Here is a 23,567-nt window from a genome sequence, read left to right on the forward strand (position 1 = left end):
TAGCATAGATTAGATGGCAATGGCACCCTAACCAAGCAAACCAATCGCTAACAAAATACCCAATCAAGCATCACCAATCAACCACACGGCCCTCTCACGATCCAAACAACAGGAATGCGGATGCAGAGTTGCAGACACACCACAAGGAACGGCGACACTCTCACGAACAGCATGATTAAGCTTGCATTCTAAAACCGATCTGTGAAAAAAAAAAAGACGTACTACTTGGGAAGATCAAACGATGGGAGAAGCACGCATACCTTGCTTCGCCTCGCCGCCGCCACACCCGAACAGCCCCTGGGAGGAGCGGGAGACGAAGCGGCAGCAGAAATCCGTCGACTCGAACTCCGGCCTTAAGATACTGACGGCGAGCGACAACTCTGGGAACTGACGACGGTGGCGAGCGGACGCACGCACGCGCACGCCGGCGCCTCCGGCCGAGGAGCGGTCGCCGGAACCGCCGAGAGAGAGAGAGCGCGCGCGGATAGAGACGAAGCGAAGAGAGAGCGAAGGAAACCCAAGGAGCGGAAACCCTTCTCGTAGTGGCGTATTTGTAGGGGGTTTATGCGGTGAGGGGGGGGGGGGGGGGGGGGGGGCGTGATTAAGCCGGGAAAAGGAAACGGAAATCGTGAGTAAAAAAGGGGAAAGGCCCGAAGCCAGGGATAGCGCCGTCTTTAGTTCCAAAAATTTTCGCTTCAAAACACCACATCAAATATTTACACATATAAATAGATTATTAAATATAGATAAAGCAAAAAACTAATTACACAGTTATGTGAGAAATTGTGAGATGAATCAGCATAGTTACGAAATATGATCGTTTTTCAGTTTTTTGATACAATATTTTAACTCTTCGTCTTATTTGAAATATTTTGTGATTAATATTTTTTTCTTACTAGATGATAAAACATGAATAGGATTTTACGCGTGACTAACTTTTTTTAAGTTTCTTTACAAAATTTTCAAATAAGACGAACGGTCAAGCGTTGGATATGGAAAAACAAAAAATGAAGTTATTATAGGACGGAGATAGTACGTGATTAGTCATAAGTGCTACAGGAACCCACATACACTAACGACGGATTAATTATGCTCAAAAGATTCGTCTTGCGGTTTACAGGCAGCCGTGAAATTCGTTTTTTTCATTGGTGTCTGAAAACTCGTTCCAACATCTGGTCAAACGTCTAATGTGACATCCAAAAATTTTTATTTTACCGACTAAATACCCCCTTAATTTATAAATAAACCGTTCAAGAAAACGTATTCTATTAGCACTGAGGACCTATTTATATAAAAAAAAGAAATCTACACATAAAAAAATATTTAGAAATAAGTCTGCGGTGATAGTCATATTGGCGCTGATGGTCTATCTGTAAATTTGTTGCTACCGATAGATTTTTATTCCGAAATATTTTGCAAATAGGTCCTCAGGGTCGACCTCCTTTATGTAAATGAATTAGCCATCTGGTCTATACCAGGGGTTGAGGTTGTCCGTGGTATGGTCTTTGGCGTCACAATATTGGACCTAGGCTTCAATGATCATAGCATCGAGTAAAAAGATTCATTTTTTTGTTAAAGTTTTTTAAGAGTCCATTTATAACAAAAGTGTCCAAAGGGGCTATAAGGTAAAAAATTCAGTTCACCTATATATGGTTGTGTTTCCATGTAATATTATTGTTTTTTATAGTTATCTAATGGTACCAACGATGAATTTAACTATTAAGAAATAAATATCTACTCCATATTTATAAAGATGGGATAATAAGGGGTTGTTAAGTTGGGGAAATGAAAATTTTTAGGTGTTACATTAGAAGTTTGACTGGATGTCGAAAAGAGATTTTTGGACACGAATGAAAAAATAAATTTCATAACTTGCCTGGAAACCATGTGACGAATCTTTTGAGCCTAATTAATTCAGCTCATCTTGGGTTACCGTAGCACTTATAACTAATCATAGACTAATTATGCTCAAAAGATTTGTCTCACACTTTCTCCTATAATTGTGCAATTAGTTTTTTATTTCATCTATGTTTAATACTCTATTTAATTGTCCAAAGATTGAATGTGATGTTTTTAAGAAAAAATTAAAAACTAAGGCTGCGTTCGAAACAAGCTATTGCAAAAGCTAATTAGTAACACGGAAAACGATAAACGTAATTAGTATATGATTAATTAAGTATTACTTATTAAAAATTTAAAAAATAAATTTATTTGATCTTCTAAAATAATTTTTATATAAAATTTTTTTTGCACGAAATACATCATTTAGTAGTTTGAAAAGCGTGCTAACGGAAAACGAGAAGGAGTAAAGCTAATCAGCAACACGGAAAACGATAAACGTAATTACTATATGATTAATTAGTATTACTTATTAAAAATTTAAAAGATAAATTTATTTGATCTTCTAAAATAATTTTTATATAAAAAATTTTTGCACGAAATACACCATTTAGTAATTTGAAAAACGAGAAGGAGTTCATTTCAACCAGGCGAAACGAACGCAGCCTAAACAGGCTCTAAACTGGTATAAAAGGATAAAATGATGGAATTTTTTTAAGAAAGAACTGAACATATCTACAAAGACGGAAAAAAATCTACTGCTGACAATAATCTGCATGTTGGGTGTGTTTTGGATGGGCCGTTTTGAATACGATATGATAGGCTGGTTGGGATTCCGGGTGCAGACCCCTTGCGTCGCGTCGAGTCCGGTTTCCGAGCTCGGGTTACAGATGGATGGTGTTGGGGCCACCCGATGAACCTGCCATATGAAAGAGCAAGGTATGTACGAGAGCTCTAACTTATCTACAGTTAATGTAATTATCAATTTACATAATAGTTATATACAAAGTATTAATATATGGTCTTATATATTATATACACATTGCATTTTAAAACCTGTGCTATAGCTGACTACAAATTAATACTAGTTCATTGCTTTTCTCTCTCCTCTCTTTTCTCTTTAAAATATATTTAAAACTGGCTTATAGCCTAAAAAGCTGTGTTTGAACCAACCTGTTCGGCTAAAGTACCTCTCGTTTTCCGTTAGCACGTTTTTTAAACAACTAATGGTGTAATTCGTGTAAAAATTTTCTATATAGAAATTATTTTAAAAGAACAAATAAATCTATTTTTAAAATTTTTAATGAATAGTACTTAACTAATAATATACTAATTACGTTTATCGTTTTCTTTTGCAACACAGGTTCTAACGCAGCCTCTAATTCCGTGTGGATGGGCTTCCACTTTTTCCACCTGAGCTTGACTACTGCCATGCTTTCTACTGTGCCACGTGTGGCAGCGGTGGCTCTTTCATATATAAAACAAATAATTAAATGTTGGATACGGAAAAAAATAAAGTTATTACATGACAGAGTTACTGTCATGAACATAGAAGTGCTAGCGGATAGCGCTCAGAGCCAGAGATAGGCCATGTCGCAGTAGTCCCCCCAACCAAAGGTCACTGTAGCTTGAACAGGATGTATCGGGCTGTTTGGTCACTAGCTAGAACAGCTACCATAGAAGACTATGGTCATGTAGATGGAGCTTAAAAATTTATTCAGTCCATGTTCTATCGGATATCTCACGTTTATCATAAATATTAAATGTAGACTATTTATAAAACTAATTACATAAAAAAGAGCTAATTCTCGTAATATATTTTTAAGCCTAATTAATTCATAATTAGCACATGTTTACTATAGCATCATATATACTAATCATGGATTAATTAGGATCGGTAGATTCGTCTCACGAATTAGTCAAAGATTATGGATGAGTTTTATTAATACTTTACGTTTAATATTTATAATAAGTGTCCAAACATCCGATGTGACGAGGGTTAAAAAGTTTAAGCCCCATCCAAACACCACCTATAAGCTAGCTATAGCCTATAAATATATTTTAAAGAGATAAGATAAAAAGAAGAGCAGCGAACTACAGATTTATAGCCAGCTACAATATAGACTTAAAGACATAATGTGTGTATGATAAATGAGACCAAGTATTAATATGGTAGTATATATTTATAGGTAACTATTATATAAATTGGCTATTAGATTGACTATATATGATTTAGAACCAGTAGTTGGTCATGCTATTGAACTTGTTGCAACGAGGAAAAATTTTGGGTTTGTGTATCACATCGGATATATTGATAGATATTTAAAGTATTTAATATGGTCTAATAACAAATAAATTATAGATTCCATCAGAAAACTGCGAGACAAATTTATTAAGTCTAATTAATCCGACATTAGCGAATGTTTACTATGCACCGCATTGTCAAATTATGGCGTAATTAGACTTAAAAATTCGTCTCGTAATTCACACATAATTTGTGTAACTGATTTTTTCCTACATTTAATACTTTATGCATACGTCGATGTGACAGCATGAAAATTTTTATTTTGGAACTAAACAGGGCCTCGGTAGATTTCGCCTGGCCTGAGCACTTCCTGAGAGCTGACAGGGTGTTGTCCGGTTGCCGTCCTAATTAACAGGTGGGATGAGTCATCCTCTGTTTCATAATATAGAGATAAAGAAAGAGTTATAACTATTTTTTTATTTAAATTATTTAGGTATATGTATTAACGTGGTTAAATATTTTTATAGTGAAGAACAAGGTATTATATCGTAGGACAAAGAAAAAAGTGGTTATGTTTTGTATTATAGGACGAATGGAGTATTATCATAGTCCTCGTATTTTCTTACTTTATGGAGAAGTAAAAATTTGATATTATACACTTTAAAAATCAAATCAAAATATAAAATACCACGGCCGTACCCTAAATATCATTTCGCTCCGCTGCACTCGCCGCGTCCCCCACCTTTCTCCCCAATGTGCATGCAGTGCTCGTCCTCCATGCCTCCCTGCACGTCTACGTCGCTCATTTGTACTACCTCGCACACCGGACACCAATCTTTGCCAGCATCCTTTGAGTTACTCTCGTGCGCGAAACTATATAGTACCAGATAATACCAACACGGTCTCATATGATATCTGGTAATATCATCTGATACCAGCTACGTGCAGCGAAGCGAGATGCATCATAGCGCAGAGGCGCGTGGAGACATGCAGCTCACGGTAGCGAGAGCACAGCGTGGTGGCGCACCGCGCGGCGACGTGCGGATGTGGGCGGAGTGCGGAGGCTGGTGGCACGCGGTGGTGACAGAGGAAAGAGGCGAGCGGACGGTCGAAGACGACGGAGGTGAGAGGCGTGCAGACGCGGTCTTTTTTCTGTTGTATTTACATATACGGCCCGAGCAGCAGTGGTTCTGCATAAAAAATTTCAGTTAACATGTATATGGCTTGTTCTCACGTAAGATTGTTGATATTTTTAATAGTTTGTTAATGGTATAATAATTTTAATTATTAGAAAAATAAATATCTACTCCATATTTATAAAGAGAAGATAATAAAATTGAGAAAACTTCTTAGAAACAACAAAACATATCTACAAGGACGAAAAGAAAAATCTACCACTAACAATAATAATCTGCATGTTGGGTTTTTGGATGGACCGTTTCGAATACGATATGCGTAGGGCAGTTGGCGTTCCGGGTGCAGACCGCCAGACCCCTTGCGTCGCGTTGCAGATGGATGGGTGTGGGGCCACCCGATGAAGCTGCCATATGTATCGACACGCTTCCATTTCTACTGCCACGCTTTCTACTGTGCCACGTGGTGGTAGCAGTAGTACTGCAGCATCAGATTACCGGGAATTACGGAGTACTGTACTATGAACCTGCTAGTACTAGCGGATAGAGAGGTCGTGTCGCAGTAGGCGTGCCCAAGTGCCAAAGGCCACTGTAGCCTTGTTTAGTCGTAAAAAAAAAATTTAGGAGGTGCTTGGAAAAGTTTAGCCCATTGTCTCATCATAATTATTATAAACAGTAAACGTAGATTATTAATAAAATTTATCTATAATCTTGGACTAATTCGCAAGACGAATCTAATGAGCCTAATTAATCCATAATTAGCGAATGTGATGCTACAGTAAATATTTGCTAATTATAGATAAATTAGGCTCAAAAAATCCGTCTCACGGATTAGCTCTCATTTATGAAATTAGTTTTTTTTTATTAGTCTAAGTTTAATACTTCAAATCAGTGTCTAAACATCCGATGTGACATGGGGGCTAAAATGTTTAACACCATATAAACAACCCCTTAGTAAAAGAATCATATCGAACGTTTCACCCGACGTCGGAAAGGGTTTTCAGACACGAATTTCACAGTTTGCCTGAAAACTGTAAGACGAATATTTTAAGTCTAATTAATCTGTCATTAGCATGTTGGTTACGGTAGCACATGTGACTAATCATACACTAATTAGTTTAAAAGATCCGTTCCATGATTTTTCCATAATTGTATAGTTAGTTTTTATTTTTATCTAAGTTTAATATTTCATTTAAGTGTTTAAAGATTTGACGGGATCTTATTGAGAAAAGTTTTTTTTTTTAACTAAATAGGGCCTTGGACAGGATGTAGCAGCTCCGTGGGGTTGGATCCATTTCCGGCCTCTGCACTGCAGCTGTCTGTCTGTGCTACTGTTCGGTTTTCCAAACAAATGGATGGATGGATTGCCTTCCTCTCCCGTCATGTTTTTCTCCCTCCCTGTCACACTGTTTAATTTAGGCTTGTTTAGTTCAAAAAATTTTTAGACAGTATCTCACGTCAGCCGTTGATCGGATGTTGAAAAATATTTTTAAATATAGATAAAAAATAAATTCTATAGCTCATCTGGAAACCCCAGACTAATCTTTTAAGTCTAATTATCCGTTATTAGCACATATGGATTACTGTGGTACTTATGACTAATCATGAACTAATTAGGCTCAAAAGATTTATCTCATAATTTGCCCCCTAACTGTGCAATTAGTTTTTATTTTCATCTATGTTCAATGTTCCATTTAAGTGTTCAAAGATATGATGTGATATTTTTGAACTAAACCGGCCCTTCTTTGCCCGGGCGCTGCTGCTTTGTAGTTACCACTAAACGATTTATATTTCGTCCATCTTTGTTCAGGCTTACTTCTGAATTTTCTTTTCCCAAACTCATCGCTTTTTACCTAGTAAAAATAGGCTAAAAGGAGGAGTAATTTCACTGTTCTTAGAAAAGTACCGAGAGATACAACGTTGTTTTCTAGTGTAAAGTTAGTGACTCCGGTTACATATATCTCAATGTATCTAAAATTTTGATACTTTATTAAAGATGATAAATTGCTCGACTAAAAATCATTACATTTTCCCTTGTTTCTCCCTAGTTTTCAACGAGCCAGTCGGTGGAGAGTCATTTTCACTCCAAGTGACTTTGGAGGAGAGATAAATAGATAATGTCCCACGTAAATTAAGAGCACTCCTCCTTCCCATACATGGTGCAAAGTACCTTAAGCGACGTCTTTAGTTTTACATATATGCTCTTGTTAATTTTTATTGTGGTCTTCATGTTTTCTCAATTTACGGAGAAGTCAAAAAAAAACTTCACATTGTACACCTTAAAAATTAGAAACAAAATATAAAGTACCTCGACCCTCTACCCCGAATATCATGTCACACCATTGCCCTCGCCCGCCCTTCCTCCCCTTCATGTTGCCACCCTTCCCTCTTTACTCCCTATCGTGTGTGGCTGTCCTCACCCAACACTTTCGCCCGCTTTATGTCGCATCCTCGTCCCCCTCCTTCCTTCCCTTGTCGTGGTCACCCTTACCCCCCTCCTTCGTTTCCATCATCAGATCTACAAAGTCACAGCGGTGCCGAAAGGCAAATCAAGTGGTGGTGCCTCCAACCTCACCTCCTCGAGTAGATCGAGATGATCTTGGGAGTATGGACCAAGCTCACCATCACCACTGCCAGTTGTTACTTGGATGGGGGAGGAGGGGGGAAACCGTGTCACGAAAGCTGACCTTGCCCACAACATGCCTCGGAGTCGTTCCCCTGTCGTGCTTGTGCCCTTGGCTTGACAACAACTCGATGAGGTACTTGTACCCTCTACAAACTACTACTCCGTCCCAGAAAAAACAGATAAGTGAGTTTTGTCTATAGAGCGTTTGACCATCCGTTTTATTTGAAGAATTTATTAAAAAAATTAAAAAAAAAAAGTCACATACAAAGTACTATTCATGTTTTATCACGTAATAACATAGAAATTTCAAATAAGACGAAGAATCAAAAATTCAATCCAAAAATAAAAACATAAGAGGAAAGAGAGAAATTTCTCGTGAAGATTTGCAACCGAACATGTGCATCATGTTACGTTCTTTTCCATAGAGAAATATCTATATTTTTCTGGCCAAACTTTCCGGGCGATTTGTTTGTGACATAAGTTGTGTTTTGCTATTTTTTTTGCTCACGTGATATATCTTGCTACTCCCTCCATCCTTAAAAAAATCTTTAAAAAATCTTTAGTTTTAATCTATATCATACGTACCAATATGAATCTATATCATACTTACAAATATAAATCAATAAATACCGATATATCCTTCATCTTTTCAAATCTCAATATATTTGTTTTATATTTTTTTAAAAAATTCAATTCATACTACTCCATTTTGCTAAACTTCAATGCAATAATTGTTTTAAAAAATAAAGTATTAGTAGGGTAAAAGAGAGGAACTAAAATTGAAATCTTTATGCAGATGAGATACTTCCTCCGTCCCAAAATATGTTCATTTTTCAGTTTTTGGATAAAATATTTGACTCTTAGTCTTATTTAAAATATTTTTACAATTAATATTTTTATTTTTATTAGATGATAAAGTATTTTACATGTTACTAATTTTTTTAAGTTTTTTTAATTTTTTAAATAAGATGCATGATTAAACGTTAGACACAGAAATTAAAAAATAGAGTTATTTTAGAACGGACGAGTAGTAGCACTTAAAGAGGAGTCATTCTCCCTCCTCGCATGTCCATAACCACCACAGAATCACGTAATGCAAAATATATGAAAAAGGACAACGTAGCAACATGTGAAGTATTGATACTCAGTTCCATTTTCTCTATTTGATATTATTGACTTTTGAATCTATATTTAAATATCATCTTATTTAAATGTTTTAACAAGTATTTAAAATATAAGTCATGTTTAAAGTTCATTAAGTACTAAATCAAACTATAAAAATAATTAATAATTATATAAATTTTTTAATAAGATAAGAGATTAAACATAGACTTAAAAATCAAAGGTGTCAAGTAAAAAAACGGAGAGAGCATTGGTTATCCACCTATCCTGTAAATTTGTAATGGTTGCTTCTATTAATATAAGACATGCATAAACGCAGAGTTCCTTCCGTATGTATGTCGAGACATCTAAGTTGTTTTCCTAGCTTTCAAATGCATCATGTTCCATGTTCTCAAGATAATTGTTATCTATGTTTCGCAACAGATCTCAAATTTTAACGGTCAGTTTCTTTTTCTCAGAGCAATCTGCTACTAGAAACCACAACAATACAAAAACATCAGCAACGTCCTTTGGCGCAGGCTTTGGAAAAAACAGAAGATGGGCGGCTGACAGCCTGACATACGTGGAGGGTTATCTGTTCAGGTCCTTCGTTAATTAATACTTGACCATTTGGTCTTTGGTAGAAGGAGTGGTTCTGGTAATTAAGAAACCAACATGTTTGGAAGTTAACCGCTGATGGGAATGGGAATTATAATAGTAAATCTACCTATGAAGCATATTTTTCTATGATCGATTAGTCTGATTGCTGGAAACACATTTGGAAGAGTTGGGCCCCTCTTCGCTATAAGTTCTTCCTTTGGTTGGCTAATAGACGCTGGACAGCCTACTGACTTGCAAAGCGAGGACTAGAGCACCCAGCGGCCTGGACCCTATGTGATCAAAGTGAAGAAACCATCCAACGGGAAGTAAGAAAATTTTTACCTCTAAATCTCTCTATGACATTCTGTCCTTTAGAGGAGTGGTTGATTATAAGAGGGTGTTTAGTTAGGGAAAAAAATTTTGGGTGTCACATCAAACGTTTGACCGGGTGTCGGAAGAAGTTTTCTGACATGGATGAAAAAATGAATTTCACAGCTTGCCTAGAAACCGCGAGACGAATCTTTTAAGCCTAATTAATCCGTCATTAGCACATGTATGGTACTATAGCACTTGTGGCTAATCATGGACTAATTAGGCTCAAAAGATTCGTCTCACGTTTCTCCCATAACTGTGCAATTAGTTTTTTTTTTGTTTTATCTATATTTAATACTCCATTTAGATATTCAAAAATTTGATGTGATGTTTTTAGAAGAAAATTTTTGAGAACTAAACAGGGCCTAAGATGAATATGACGTGGAAAGCGCCTATTCCTCTCAAAGTGAAGCATTTTTTGTGGCTTGTGTTTCAAGCTGCTGTAGTTTTGAAAAGTAAACACTGGGAAGGGAGGGCCAGAATTTTGTAAATTGTGTGGTGAGGTAGAATCAACTCATCACCTATTTTTAACTACTCTATAGCTAAATTTGTTTGATATGTGTGCAGGGATGCTTTAGGTTGATGTGTGTGCAGGGATGCTTTAGGTTGATATGTTATCCCAACTAGTTTAGAGTTGTTGTTACATTTATGTTTGGATGGTTTTTCAACTAAACACTGCAAAGCCATGATGATGATTTTAGGAGCTCTCTGTTGGACCATTTGGCTTACTAGAAATGAGATGATTTTAGAGAAAAAATTATTAACTCTCCTTGTTTACTAATATATAGGGGTGTTTTCTTTTTGACACAGTGGAGCTTACTGGTGAAGGAAGAGAAGTAGAAGATGTCAGAATTGAAGGGAAATATTCTGCAGAGTATTAGACAACTTAATCAGAGAGTTGGAGTAGGGGTGGTGTGTTTTTATTTAGCCTTTGCTGTGTAAGGAGTTAGAGGTTGGTCGTTTATGTTGTCATATTTTTGTGGGCTTTTGTGTTAGTGAGTGGATGTTTTTGGTGTTTTTGGTTGTATCGTTCAAATTGTAAACTGGTGTTCCCAATGTAAAACCATTTTTGCTTTATAAAAAGTAGGGCTGCATGGCCTTTTCTCAAAAAAACCGCACAACCCATTCTGCTAGCTTGTTTTTTTTTTCTGCCAAGTGTGGACACACTTTTTCTTTAAGCTTGGTATCCCTGATGTAGCGCCTCGACCTTCAACCAATAGTTTTTGAGGCGGTGAAACCACTCTACAAAGGGAAAATCTAACAAATATCATTGATAAACACTTAATTCTAAAAAATGCCATCGACGAGTGTAAGTTCTACAAAATGTCATCATACAAATTAATTTGTCTATGAAATGCCAACGCCGTTAGGGTTCTGTCAATTTTTTTCCGTTGAGTGCTATAGTATGAATAGTGTATTTAATGGAAAAAAATAGATGAAAACCTAACGGTAATGTCATTTCTCAGACAAATTTATTTGTACTATGGCATTTCTTAGAACTCGTATTCGTCAATGACATTTCTTAGACTTAACATTTGCCAACTACAAAATACCATCAAAAAACATAAAAAAATGACTCAACTCCCTGGTTATCTCTTCGAAGATTAGGAAGCATCACAATGATTGTATTTCAATAATACCAGTCCAAGTGTTACTACGGTCTTGCAGGCAGTAGAGATTGAAGGAAATCTTTGGTGTTTAGCGGGAGCATCTACTCACACATACTTTGCAATGATACTTTGCAATGGTACATCAAATGTTTAATAGATTTTTTGAGAGGATAAACTTGTATCGTAGAGATAAAATAAGATATTAATGATATATAGAAAGATTATTTCTTAACACTATCAAATGTTTAATAGATTATTTGAGAGGGTAAACTTGTATCGTAGAGATAAAATAAGATATTAATAATATGTAGAAAGATTATTTCTTAACACTAAAGACATAGAGTAGTTAGTAAAGAAAACAATATATGATAGAGTGACAAATTCACTGCCATCATCATTGTCTTCTTTTAAAGAAATATATATATTTTTCCCCTTAATGAAATAAAACGCAATTCTCTTGCGTTTTCAAAAAAAAGCATACACTAATTAAATGAGTAACAGTATATCAGTGAACAAGAATGTGATCAAGACAATCACAAAACCAACACCTTAGGGCCTGCTTGGAAGCCTCGTTTTTGGCCCAATCCGGGTGTAAAATATAGGCCCGCGAAAACTTTCCGAGGTAGATTTAAAGTGGTGCTTGGATGAGCCGTATCCTTTTTATTTTTCGGTGGTATTGAGCCCAATCCGTCGGAATAATTGTGTGGTCTAGGGAGGCCATATTTTTTTTCCGGTATTTGTCGGGCTCACCCTCTCGTGCGTGCGTGCTCCAGCCTCCAGGCAGAACGATCGATTCCTCCAGCCTCCAGCGTCGCCGCCGCCGGTGCCTGCTCCGCTCCCTGCCGACGTCGCCTGCTCCGCTCGCCGTTGAAGCCATCGTCCACAACCTGCGCTGGTAAGCCCCCCTCTCCTCCCCTCTCCCTCTCCCTCTCCCTCTCCCTCCTTCTTCAATCACCGCCAGCTAACCCTAGCTCGATTTGGCAGAGTTGATTTATGTGCACAACCTAGCTTGATCTGTAGTACCAACGAGTTGTGGATCTGCACCTAGGTAGCTCGATTTTAATGCCACCATCACATTAGTCTAGGTGAGCCATTGTGCTGCCCCCTCCTCTCTCTCCTCTCTCTGTGTTTATCTCTCTCTTTGTATGTGTGTCTGATGATTTGTTCATCTTTGGCTGAGATGATAATTTTCTAAGTTCACAAGTTAATTTTCTGGTATAATACTTAAAATCGAGGCAATTTAATTTTCTTTTGATTGAACTACTGTTTAGTAGTAATTTGCTTATATTTACTACTTGCTCAATTCACTTTGAGTGCAAAATTTGTGTTCATAATCTTGTAATTTGTCATGCAATTATAGTGAAAAAAATTGTTGTTACATTCTACAAGGCGTGAAAGTATATGTTGTGATTGAACTGTATGGTTTAAACCATAATAGCACTGCATGATACAATTATTGTACCAACATATTGCAGTTCTGTCCTAGACCTACACTAGATTGGTTCTTACTGATGGACATGGAGCTTGAAGAAGAAGATGACGAGATGATGTTGCTCATCTTTCCAGCACTTTATTTAGCATCTACTAGACCAAACAAAATCCCATGCCATACATCCAAACTTAGCGGTGCAGAGTATATTTCAGAGCTTCTAAATGGCCACCCAAGACGCTGCTGCAATAACCTTAGGATGGAATCTCATATTTTTCAATCGCTTTCAGACCATCTTAGGTCAAAAAACCTTCTCCAAAGTACAAGAGGTGTTATGGTAGAAGAGCAACTAGGCATGTTTATGTATATGCTATCAAGGAATGCTAGTTTTGGAGCCTTAACAGATAGATTCCAGCATAGTCCTGAGACTGTACACAGGCATCTTACATCTTGTTTTTCTGCAATGAGATCATTGACCTCTGATATTATCAAGCCCCCATCAACTCAATGCCATTGGAAGATATCATCAAATCCAAAATTTTGGCCTTACTTTGAGGTATATCTAATATACGATAGTATATTATAATTTAACACTTCTCTACCCTATCCTTACATACCTCACTAGGTAATGGCGTATGTTGTTTCATTGCAGAACTGTATAGGAGTAATAGATGGAACACATGTTCCTATCACAATTTCTAGCTGTGAGGCTGCACCATATCGGAATAGGAAAGGTTCACTTTCTCAAAATGTGATGCTAGCTTGTGACTTTGATCTGAATTTTGTCTATATCTCTACTGGTTGGGAAGGGTCTGCATCTGATGCCGGGGTATTGCATTCTGCCATTAAATATGGATTTAAGGTACCGGAAGGAAAGTTTTATCTGGTTGATGGTGGCTATGCAAATACACCATATTTTCTCGCGCCGTATCGAGGAGTTCGGTATCATCTTAAAGAACAAGGGCGAAAAAATTGTCGGCCAAAGGATTACAAGGAATTATTTAATCTTCGCCATGCCCTATTACGCAACCACATAGAGCGTGCTATTGGAGTCCTGAAGATGCGATTTCCAATCCTAAAAGTGGCAACATTTTATCCAATCGAGACCCAAGTAATTATTCCAGCTGCTGCAGCGGTCCTCCACAACATAATCAGGAGCCATAAAGGTGATGAGGAGTGGTTAAGTCATCAAAAAAAGTATATCCCTCCAAAGAAATATGTCCCGTTACCTGAAGGAGATGATACATATAGAGATGATGTTGCACCAATGAATAGCTAAAGAAACTTAGGAAATGAGTTGAGGGACAATATTGCAAAGAAGATGTGGGCTGGCTACCAAAGAATTAGAGAGCGTAGGGTGCAAAGAAGGGTGCATAGAAGATCTTCTTAATTTGTAGTAACACTTTTATATGTCAAAGTGTAATTTATTTTTTCTCTCATGTTGAACCCACTATTATTGTAATGAACTATTTGAATATTCTGAATTGTTTGAATGTTTTGGTGCTGAATCATTTAAGGCCATGATATCTTGAACAAAATTGCTCTTGCTTCAACATTTTTTGTGATTTGTTTTAGATTAGATGGCTCTAAGGGCAAAGTGGACATCAAAATATGAGAAGGCATTAGTGGATATACTTATGGAGTATAACGTCTCCCACTATCGAGGTCAAAATGGATGGTGTACAGAGGGGTGGAATAAAATAGTGAGAGAGTTCAACAAGTTATTTCCAGAAGCTAAGTTTACCAAGTCTCAAATTCAAGATAAAGAGACCCAATTGAAAAAAGACTTCAAAGCAATTAAATCAATTAAAAGTCGTAGTGGCTTTTCTTGGGACCATAATGCATCGATGATTAAAACCACACCTGAAAAATGGGAGGAGGTCATTGAGGTAAGGTTGTACTTATTTGAATTCAGATTTATATTGCACATCAGAATCCTGACCCATTCAATGAATTTTGTAGGAAGATCCAAAGTTGAAGAGGTATGAGAACAAAAGTTTCCCATTGTTCGAGTCATTGGATCACTTGTATGAAGGTAAGGCATCTTCTAATTATTAAAATATGCTTGTATACTATATATAAGCTAAATTAGTAATAGTTGAATGCTTGAATTATATGCTAATATTTTGGTTTTAAGTTAATTCTGTCGTAATATTACTAATTTGGTGTCCTAATAGGTCAATGTGCTGAAGGAAAGCATTGCTTTACCTCAAGTAATCCCAGCCATGGTGACCTTAGGGGCAAAGGCAAAACACTGGCAAACACCACAGCTAGGAAGCGCTCATGGGATGGATGTGTTAGTGAGGAAGCTCAGGGAACTGGATGGCGTAGCTTAGAGGTTACTCGTGAACAAGATGAAGAGGAATATACTGTCCACTCAGTCCAAAGGCAAGAGGACATTGGTCGTAGTTTTGGGAATATGGCTAGACAAAGTGGAGATGATGACCTGTCAGATGAAGGCGAACCTGATATAGAACATCAGCAAGAACGTGGTGAACAAGCAAAGGCAAGACGTGATGCTCTTGGATCGCACAAAAGGAAATCCAATAAACAAGGGGCTCCTATACCACGTGTTGAAGAGACAATGTCAGCTTTTCTTAATCTGAAAAGAGAACAAGTTAGATCCCAGAAACAAGCATCAAAGGAAGGAAAGGAATTCTCGATTGCATGTTGCTTTGAAGTGTTGCATTCTATGGAGGATTTATCTGATGATATCAAGGTCATGGCATCCGATGTTTTCAAAGATCCATTGAACCGAGAAATGTTCATCCGTTATGAGCCTAGACTGCGTAGCTTATGGTTGAAGAAAGAGGTGAACAAACTTGGGTCTTTGGGCACTTCAATGTCGAGTTCCCATATTTGAGCTCACAAGATTTTATTTCAGGTATGAAACTTAAAATCTAGGCAATTAAGTTCTTTTTGTTCAACTGCTATTTAGGGTAATATTGTTTATGTTTTAGGACTCGTTCAATTCACTTTTAGCGCTAGTTACTGATTTGGAATGATTTGATGTCTCCCTGATCTTAGTGTAGCAATTTATGTCTAAAATGTTATTGTGTGTGCTGATTACATTTGGTTCAGATATGCCTTTGTGATTGTGACATTGCTTGGTAATTAGTTCCTGTTAGATTAACTTCCGTTATGAATGCATCTTTTGATTCAAAATACTATTTTAACTTTGGAGTTGATCATAGCCTGCAAGTTGATCAGTTAGTACCCTTTGAATGTACATTAATTTTAGTACTATTATATGTTATACAGAATTGCTGACTTCTTTTAACTTTTCATATATAGATGGATGATGAGTCGGCAGCAGCAGTAGTTGTATTCAAAATCATGTTTGCCAGCAATCACTACTCAAGCATATGGCACTCAATGCAAGCATTTGGGACTTTAGGACATTCAAAGTGTTAGGAGTATTTCACAATGTTGGTGTGGTACTGTAGTGTGTTAGGAGTATTTCACAAAGTTGGTGTCTTTTTTGAAATAGACGTTGATGCCTTGTGTAATCTGTAATCAAGTTGATGTATTCTTCTTTTTCTTGAAATGGAGTTTTTGGTGTTGTTTTCGTCATGTTAGATGTGGATGAGGGGTCAAATATTTTTGTTAAAACTTGTTTTGAAATTTCTAAATCACTTGTGTACTGCATATGCTTGGTATGCATAAGCAGCTATGGGTTGGAGTCTCGTCTTGTTTTTTACTTCAGAATTTTTTTTCTTTAGAGCTCTGAAGTAACTGTCACTGCAAATATAGTCTCTAATTGTGTTTTGGTGTGTTGCCATATAATGAAAATGACAGCCGACTTGTTTAATACTACCGGAAAACTGAATTTTTGTTTCAGGCTATAATGTTGCCCTCTAATATGCTTCAATGAGTACAGCAACGTCACTCCTTGCTTGGGGGGAAGAAAGAAATTCCAGTCATTTACCCAAACAACATGTTTCTCCCCCTTGTATTATTATACAACCGGAAAATATTTTCAAGGGTATTCTTGGTGGCCTAAAAATTACAAGGGCAATGTGTTTAAAGGGTAAAGATATACAATGCTCCCAAGCAGGCCCTTAGTGGAAATCCAGTCAGAAACATATACAGGCGACAACTAGAGAGAAAACTGTCAGTTTCCTAAACAGTACAGATTGATTCATTCACAGACAAAATTATTGATGCTCAGCCAAGAGCTTCAGCAAAAACACACCAGAGCCACAGAATGGTCTCCGGGACCTTCAGCCTTCATCTTGAAAGTGCTGAAGGTGGTCTCCGGGACGCGCCAAGACTCAAATCCAGCTCAACTACTTGAACATCTACCCCAGGAGTCGATCCAATCTGTTCCTGCCGAACCGGGAACAGCTCAAGGCAGGCCTCAGAAGCTGCGTCGGTGTCGGCGTCGTCTTGATCAATCGGAACGAATTCAATGGGTTTATGAAGCTCCTGGATATGTTGACAGCCACTGTCAGGGGCCTGGGCTGCTCCTACTCCATTGCTCTTGCCTGTGGTAGATCCAGATCCAGCACTCGTCATCTCTTCTGGCACTGAGAATAAGAGAGCACCTTCTTTGATCATCTCCTGGATGAGTTGATGGCATCTTGCAGACTGTGCTGTGACAAATCCAAACAGTCTGTTCGCAGGAGGGTCACTTGGTGGATTGGTAGCATTTCGATCATTATTCCATCTAGGCAAAGAGGTGAAGTCTTGCTCCTCTTGCTGGTCTGCTACATCAGGCTCACTAGGTTTATTGCCACCTCTTGGTTGCATAAAGTAGTGTGATCCAGCTTTCGGGGGGCTCGGGTTATTAGATGACAAACAGCTATCAGGTGAGACAGAGTTTTCTCTCAAGGCAGTTTTGGTGTCCCCCTTCTGTGCCTCGTGGTTACGGTCTGCTGCCAGTTGATCCTCAACACGCTTCACAGCAAAACATTCTTCCTTTGGCGACTCGCATTGTGCTTCATATTGGTGGTCCAAGATATGATGTTCTTGTACCTCACCTCCCTCTGACATAGAGGCCAAGCCACCTTGTTCTTCAACTAGAACAGCTGTGTCAGGATCATCTTTCCTGGCCCTGCACACTCCCCACAGGTAGTATTTCCTCTGGAACTCTGAGACATAACAGAATTTGTTCATCAACTGCTAAAACATGCGTAAAGATATTATGATATATAATGATCCGTCAAAATTTCGTTCAAAGTAATACTTGTTTGCAAGAACACAATTCCAAGAAGATTGATAATAACTAGTAGCCATGCATAGCTCCATTCAACTTCCTGGTTAGTGCGTACTGAACTAGATGCAGTGCCATGTCTAGTGCAACATCGCAGAATTACGAAGTCACCAACTGGGCACTTACCATGATATTGTTCCGGTAGAAGAATAGAGGGAAAGACTAGTAGCTCCACAGTTCCAAGAACAGCTTTTAAAACGAGATCACTCTCAATTACTTCTTTCAGCAGTCTATCTAACTCTTCATTTGGCCTGGAGATGCAATGAGGGTGTTAGACCTTTAGTCTTGATCAGGTAAATAAGTGAAGAAACATAACCTAAAACATACCTCATACTACGTGGGAAGAAAAACAACCCAATGCTGTCATCAGTAGGTCCTGATGTGCCCCAGCTCTTTGGCCATGCTTTCAACCGAGGGAGCTTGATTACTTCAATCACTTGTTGCAATGATCTTGCAAATTCAAACACTCTTGGACATGCTTTAGTTGATAGGTGCGCCGCCAACATTACAGACACATTGCTATCTGTCATAAAGATACCACTACATACAGAAAAAATCATTGGCATTTCGTACAAATACATAAATATTATTCAGCATATAAAAGAGAATCCTGCATACCTCCAAACAGGCTCACCAACAGGCTGCGAGTAAATATAATATTGATGTTTGGTGAAATCTGAAGCAAGTGTCATTCTGGACTGCAGATGGTCCTTGGCATCTACAGGTTGTGAAGCCATATTTTCTACATCATTCAGAGCACAGTCAGCGATCATAGAACCTTTAATAGCCTCCTCTTCTTCATATTCACTTGTACATATGTATCTTCTCCATTTCTTTGTGGGACAACTATTCTCCAAAGTTTGGGGAGCCAAACTATCAAGCAGTACATCATGTTCATCATCTTCTAAACATCTCTGCTCTTTTAGGGGTTTATCATTCTTGAGACTTTGACCGTTCAAACTTTCACTTTCAGCCTGTACAGACTCTTTGGCATATACACTGTCTATAATATGCTTCTTGATTGGTCCTTCACACTGAAGAGATAATGGATTCATATTTTTAGCATCCTCTTGTACATCATCATCTAGTAGAATAAGCTGTCTCGGCTTCCTTGGGTTGTCCATAACAATATTTTGAACAGTATTGGAAAGTTCCACCTCTACATCATCATCATCATCATCTGGTAAAATGAGTTTTCGTCGCTTCCTTCGGTTGTCCTTAACATTTTGGACAGTATTAGACAGTTCTACCTCTACATCATCATCATCATCATCATCATCTACCAAAATGAGTTTTCTTCTTTTCCTGGGGTTGTCCTTGCAGAAGTTTTTGGCAGCATCAGGAAGTTCCACCTGGGAAGAACTGGCCTGATGAACAATTTTCTCTCCAGAAGAGTCTTTTGATAAGGAACCTGAATAAGCCTCATCCAGCTGCGTTGATGGTTCACTGCGATTTTCTTTTCCCCCTGTTAATACTAATCCCACACTACTGCCTCCTATATTTCCAATCTGAGTGTGAGTAGATGGTGCACAATTGCTATCCTTCGGTAGTACATCTGTATTTGCTGAGGCCGATATGGTTTGGGCCAGAGATTCCTCATGCGGAGGGGAAGGCTGAGCCACATTAGCAGACATACTTCTCTGCCGGAAATCATTGTTTGCATTAACGTGGAACTGAAGTATTTCCTTATTTCTCTCCAATGTCAATTCACCACTACCACCATGTGCCCTAGGCTCGTCGTGGTTGGTATCCAGTGATGATGCAGCCTCGTTTATTTCTGACAGCCTGCCAACCACTGTTTTATCATCTTGAGACACTTCTAAAGATCTTGCATCAGGAACTTTGCTACATGCTGGATGACATTCATCACATGACCAATCTACCACCATTCCATCAAAATCAGCTTTTTCAAGACAATATCTACAAATGAAGAATCAAAAAAAAGGAAGAAAAACTCATTATTAGAAACATAAAATGTCAATTAAATAAGTTGTGGCAAAACAATTATACACAAACAATGCCATTACTGATGGCATTAACAAAAACCCATTTATCAAGAAAGTGAACTTGTTATTGAGTACATACTTTAACAAGAATAATATAGAAGTTAAAGTTCAGTCAAAATAAACTCATATTTTTTAACTAAAGATGCAGCAATAATTTCAATAGAATTAAGTGGAAATTTCCATAACATATCAACAATTCAACTAATTCTTTCAGACACTGTACAGAAAAGTAATAATTACATAAATCAGAAATCATTTCACCTAAGATGCATATAAAGTATCAAATTTGAAAAATAAATGGTGGCACATCTCATAACCTAACTTGTAGTTGAAGATGTTTATAAAGGGAACTTTCAAAGATCCATCTGTATTTTTCAAAACTCCATATTACCACATGGTTTTAAACATTTGCCATCAAAAGTTTATTCAGAAGTCAGCTGCCTATTATATGCCACATTTAAGTCAGCAAACAACTTAAGGCTATGATTAGTTTGTAGAGGATTGTTTGCTTTGTGACCAAGCTTGCCATGCCTAACTTTAGTTAAATGTGGCACACCATTGAAAGTGAGGCGAAGAAATTAAGGGGCTGTTTGGTTGCCTGCATGAAGACTGGCTCGCATTAGTGGATGCAACTAACGGTTGTTTGGTAGCCTGCATGCGCTTTCTAGCCAGGCCCAACTAGTGCAAAAGTAGCCCCACAGCCATGCCCATGAGAAACGCACCGAGCGAGCTTCACTCTCCAGCCAGGCTCGGTGCATGCAGCGCGGATGCATAGAAAGGAGTTCGAGCCCCTGCCTCCTCCCCACCCTCCGTCGTCACCCCGTCCGTCCACGTGAGGCCCTCCGCTGCCATCCCCGCCATCGTCGTCTCCCCTACGGTCGCGCTCCCAACTCCAGATCCGGCTCCACGGTCGCACTCGTCTCCAGATCCACCACCGCCGCACCCGTCGGCTGTCGCCACGACCACGTTCATCTCCAGCCGTGCCGAGGGTCGTCGCGCCCGTCTCCAGATCTGTCGGGCCATCTTCTTGAGCTTGGCGACGATCAAGATGATGAGCTTGCTGTTGAGGCGGCTGACGAAGCAGCGCGGGAGCCAGTCGGCGGCTGGGTCAAGCTGCACGACGTAGGTGACGACGCAGCGGGAGGGGTCGCCGCTGCCGGTGCCAGCGTCGTCAGGCTGCTTCTCGACGACCCAGCCGGGCTGCAGCAGCAGGCCACCGCCGCACGCCCTGGCGCTGGCGTCCGGCGGCAGCAGGCCCGCTGTGATCTCCTTGGGCAGCGATGCCACAGCCACCACCAGCGTGTTGTCATCCATGGTCTGCCACCGCTTGTACACCACCACGTCGCGCCGTTGGAAAAGTCCCGCCGGAACAGCTCGACGCCATCAAAGTCCGCCGCCATCCCCATTGAAGTCCCCTGTAGCCATAGCTCAAATTTTTTTCTTCATCTTTTTCTTTCCCAATGATTTTTTTGATTTTCTGAGAATGTATTTGTGCATTTCATCAATTGGTATTTGTGTGGCTCATATTCTGGGAATGTATTTGTGCATTTCATCAATTGTTATTCTGATTTTGCGACAATGTATTATCTGAGAATGTATTTGTGCAACTCATATTTCTTTTACTTTATATATTTGTGCAGCTCATATTTATTTTCCTTTATATATTTGTGCAGCTCATATTTATTTTCCTTTATATATTTGTGCAGCTCATAATTCCTGAAACCAAACACGATCTCATGCGAGCCAGGCTAATCTTACAACCAAACAAGCGCATGCGTACATCCACAGCCAAGCTACACTCAACCTGGATGGAAGAGATAGACCAAGCTAGGGTCATATGAACAATCAAACACACCCTAAGCGCACCACAAGTTAGACAAACTGTGACTAGAAACTAAGTCTATAATAGGTGACAGGGTGCTAAGAAACTATGGCAAGTCAAAGTTGTGGCATGAACCAAACGTGCACCTTAAAAATTGTGGCATGCCTAACTTGCGTTTGGCAAACTTAGACACGAACCCAAACAGCCCCTAAGTTTCATCATGGTAAAGGTCCATGTTCATACATAAATGTTATGGCTGGCATAATGTATCAGCCATAACATAGAAAGGTATAATTTTGTTTAAAATCATAGATCATGCTCTGACATGTTTTCTAATAGACATAGTGACATTTAGCAGACAACAATTGTATGGCATTGACATACAAAGAGCCTGCTGTGATCATCAGTTTTACTCTTTATAAAGCTATCATCGAATTAAAGTCATCAGTACAAACAACTACTCACTTCGTCCCAAAATGACTACATTTTTCACCCATCCCAATACAAAAGCAAACCCTCCACTTTATCAAATCTCTACGCAATTATCCTCCACCTTATATGCTTCCAATACATTTATTCTCTACTTTCACCAACTCCAATGCAATAATTGCTAAAAATAAACTTATTGTGGGATAAACTAAATAGAACAAAGATAATCTTATTTTAGGACAGATGTAGTATCATTTATCAACTAAGCAATTAATTGTGCAACATGCTATATTCAGCTTGAAAGCATACCGGTGCACAGCAGCTCCATTGCAGTTTTTGCAAGATAGCAAAAGATTTCTACAACCAATAACTCCACAAACTTCACATACAGTGGTCTGCATAATGCCAAAATAGAAGTTGGTCAAAACCATCTGTTAAGCAGGTAATCAGAAAGTATTACCAACGAATATAGGCATCGTATTGTAAGTTGAAGACAGTCAATGCTCATCTATAGGTAAATAGTGTATGAATCAAAAAATACACAATCAATTAATTATTAACTACTCCACCCATTCCATTTCCATGTTAAAAGATGTTCCGGCCCTGTCTAACTCATTCATGAATCAGTGAATATGTTTTATTCATATATGTTCAGATTTATTAGCACCCATATTTAATGGAAGGAGCAAAGCAGCTTATTCTATAAAACAAAACAGAGGTAATATCCATTATCAACCAAGAAACAATCTCTATTCTCGACCACCAAGAAACAATCTTTCTGGGTATAATTCCCATACAATGTATTCCAGAAAAGCAAAATGAGAAAAAAAAGAAAGAAAAATGGGATGGACGAGAAAGAAAGAAAAAACTTACCATCCTCGAGCAGAGCACTTCCGTTCTGCGGCGGGCGCCTCCAAGAGAATCACCAAGAAAAAAGAAGCGGTTCCAGCGAGCGCTAGACCTCAAGATGGATTCCGAACCCGAAGATCTCACCAAGAAACAGCACCCAAAAACAATGGAGCCATGGAGGCCTTTCCTCAAGAAAGAAGAAACCGTCGGTCTGATCCCATCTCCTCCTCAGGACCTCAATCAATGAAACCCGAAAACAAACAAAGGGCCGCCGCCCAAGAAACAGATTCT

The 23,567-nt window shown here is 38.6% G+C and overlaps 3 protein-coding genes across 3 annotated transcripts; 2 read left to right on the top strand and 1 right to left on the bottom strand.

Annotated features, from left to right (window-relative positions):
- The first annotated feature begins 13,043 nt into the window (after positions 1 to 13,043).
- LOC121055969 lies at positions 13,044 to 14,470 on the top strand. Its single transcript, XM_040529365.1, has 2 exons — positions 13,044 to 13,511; positions 13,608 to 14,470. Exons 1-2 carry the CDS (start codon positions 13,044 to 13,046, stop codon positions 14,232 to 14,234), a joined length of 1,095 nt encoding a protein of 364 aa, XP_040385299.1. The 3' UTR covers positions 14,235 to 14,470.
- A 65-nt stretch (positions 14,471 to 14,535) lies between these two features.
- On the top strand, positions 14,536 to 16,655 carry LOC121055970. The gene is made up of 4 exons (XM_040529366.1): positions 14,536 to 14,844; positions 14,918 to 14,990; positions 15,133 to 15,839; positions 16,250 to 16,655. The coding sequence occupies exons 1-3, from the start codon at positions 14,536 to 14,538 to the stop codon at positions 15,816 to 15,818; spliced, it is 1,068 nt and encodes a 355-aa protein (XP_040385300.1). The 3' UTR covers positions 15,819 to 15,839; positions 16,250 to 16,655.
- A 144-nt stretch (positions 16,656 to 16,799) lies between these two features.
- Positions 16,800 to 23,475, bottom strand: LOC102708487. Its single transcript, XM_015843350.2, has 6 exons — positions 23,301 to 23,475; positions 22,737 to 22,822; positions 18,789 to 20,090; positions 18,498 to 18,710; positions 18,297 to 18,421; positions 16,800 to 18,048 (listed from the first exon to the last, which is right to left on the bottom strand). The coding sequence occupies exons 1-6, from the start codon at positions 23,301 to 23,303 to the stop codon at positions 17,186 to 17,188; spliced, it is 2,592 nt and encodes an 863-aa protein (XP_015698836.1). The 5' UTR covers positions 23,304 to 23,475; the 3' UTR covers positions 16,800 to 17,185.
- Between the last annotated feature and the right edge of the window lie 92 nt (positions 23,476 to 23,567).

This window comes from Oryza brachyantha, chromosome 12, assembly GCF_000231095.2.
Source record: "Oryza brachyantha chromosome 12, ObraRS2, whole genome shotgun sequence".
NCBI classification, from domain to species: Eukaryota; Viridiplantae; Streptophyta; class Magnoliopsida; order Poales; family Poaceae; genus Oryza; species Oryza brachyantha.

What these genes read in the sequence shown, in the direction of transcription:
- LOC121055969 (XM_040529365.1), top strand. Translation starts at nt 13,044, where the DNA reads ATGGAGCTTGAAGAAGAAGATGACGAGATGATGTTGCTCATCTTTCCA. An exon ending in AATTTTGGCCTTACTTTGAG is followed by an intron (nt 13,512 to 13,607) that starts GTATATCTAATA and finishes GTTTCATTGCAG; the next exon opens with AACTGTATAGGAGTAATAGA.
- LOC121055970 (XM_040529366.1), top strand. Translation starts at nt 14,536, where the DNA reads ATGGCTCTAAGGGCAAAGTGGACATCAAAATATGAGAAGGCATTAGTG. An exon ending in AATGGGAGGAGGTCATTGAG is followed by an intron (nt 14,845 to 14,917) that starts GTAAGGTTGTAC and finishes TGAATTTTGTAG; the next exon opens with GAAGATCCAAAGTTGAAGAG. An exon ending in ATTGGATCACTTGTATGAAG is followed by an intron (nt 14,991 to 15,132) that starts GTAAGGCATCTT and finishes GTGTCCTAATAG; the next exon opens with GTCAATGTGCTGAAGGAAAG.
- LOC102708487 (XM_015843350.2), bottom strand. An exon ending in TTCTTCCCACGTAGTATGAG is followed by an intron (nt 18,422 to 18,497) that starts GTATGTTTTAGG and finishes TTGCATCTCCAG; the next exon opens with GCCAAATGAAGAGTTAGATA. An exon ending in TCTACCGGAACAATATCATG is followed by an intron (nt 18,049 to 18,296) that starts GTAAGTGCCCAG and finishes GTTATGTCTCAG; the next exon opens with AGTTCCAGAGGAAATACTAC.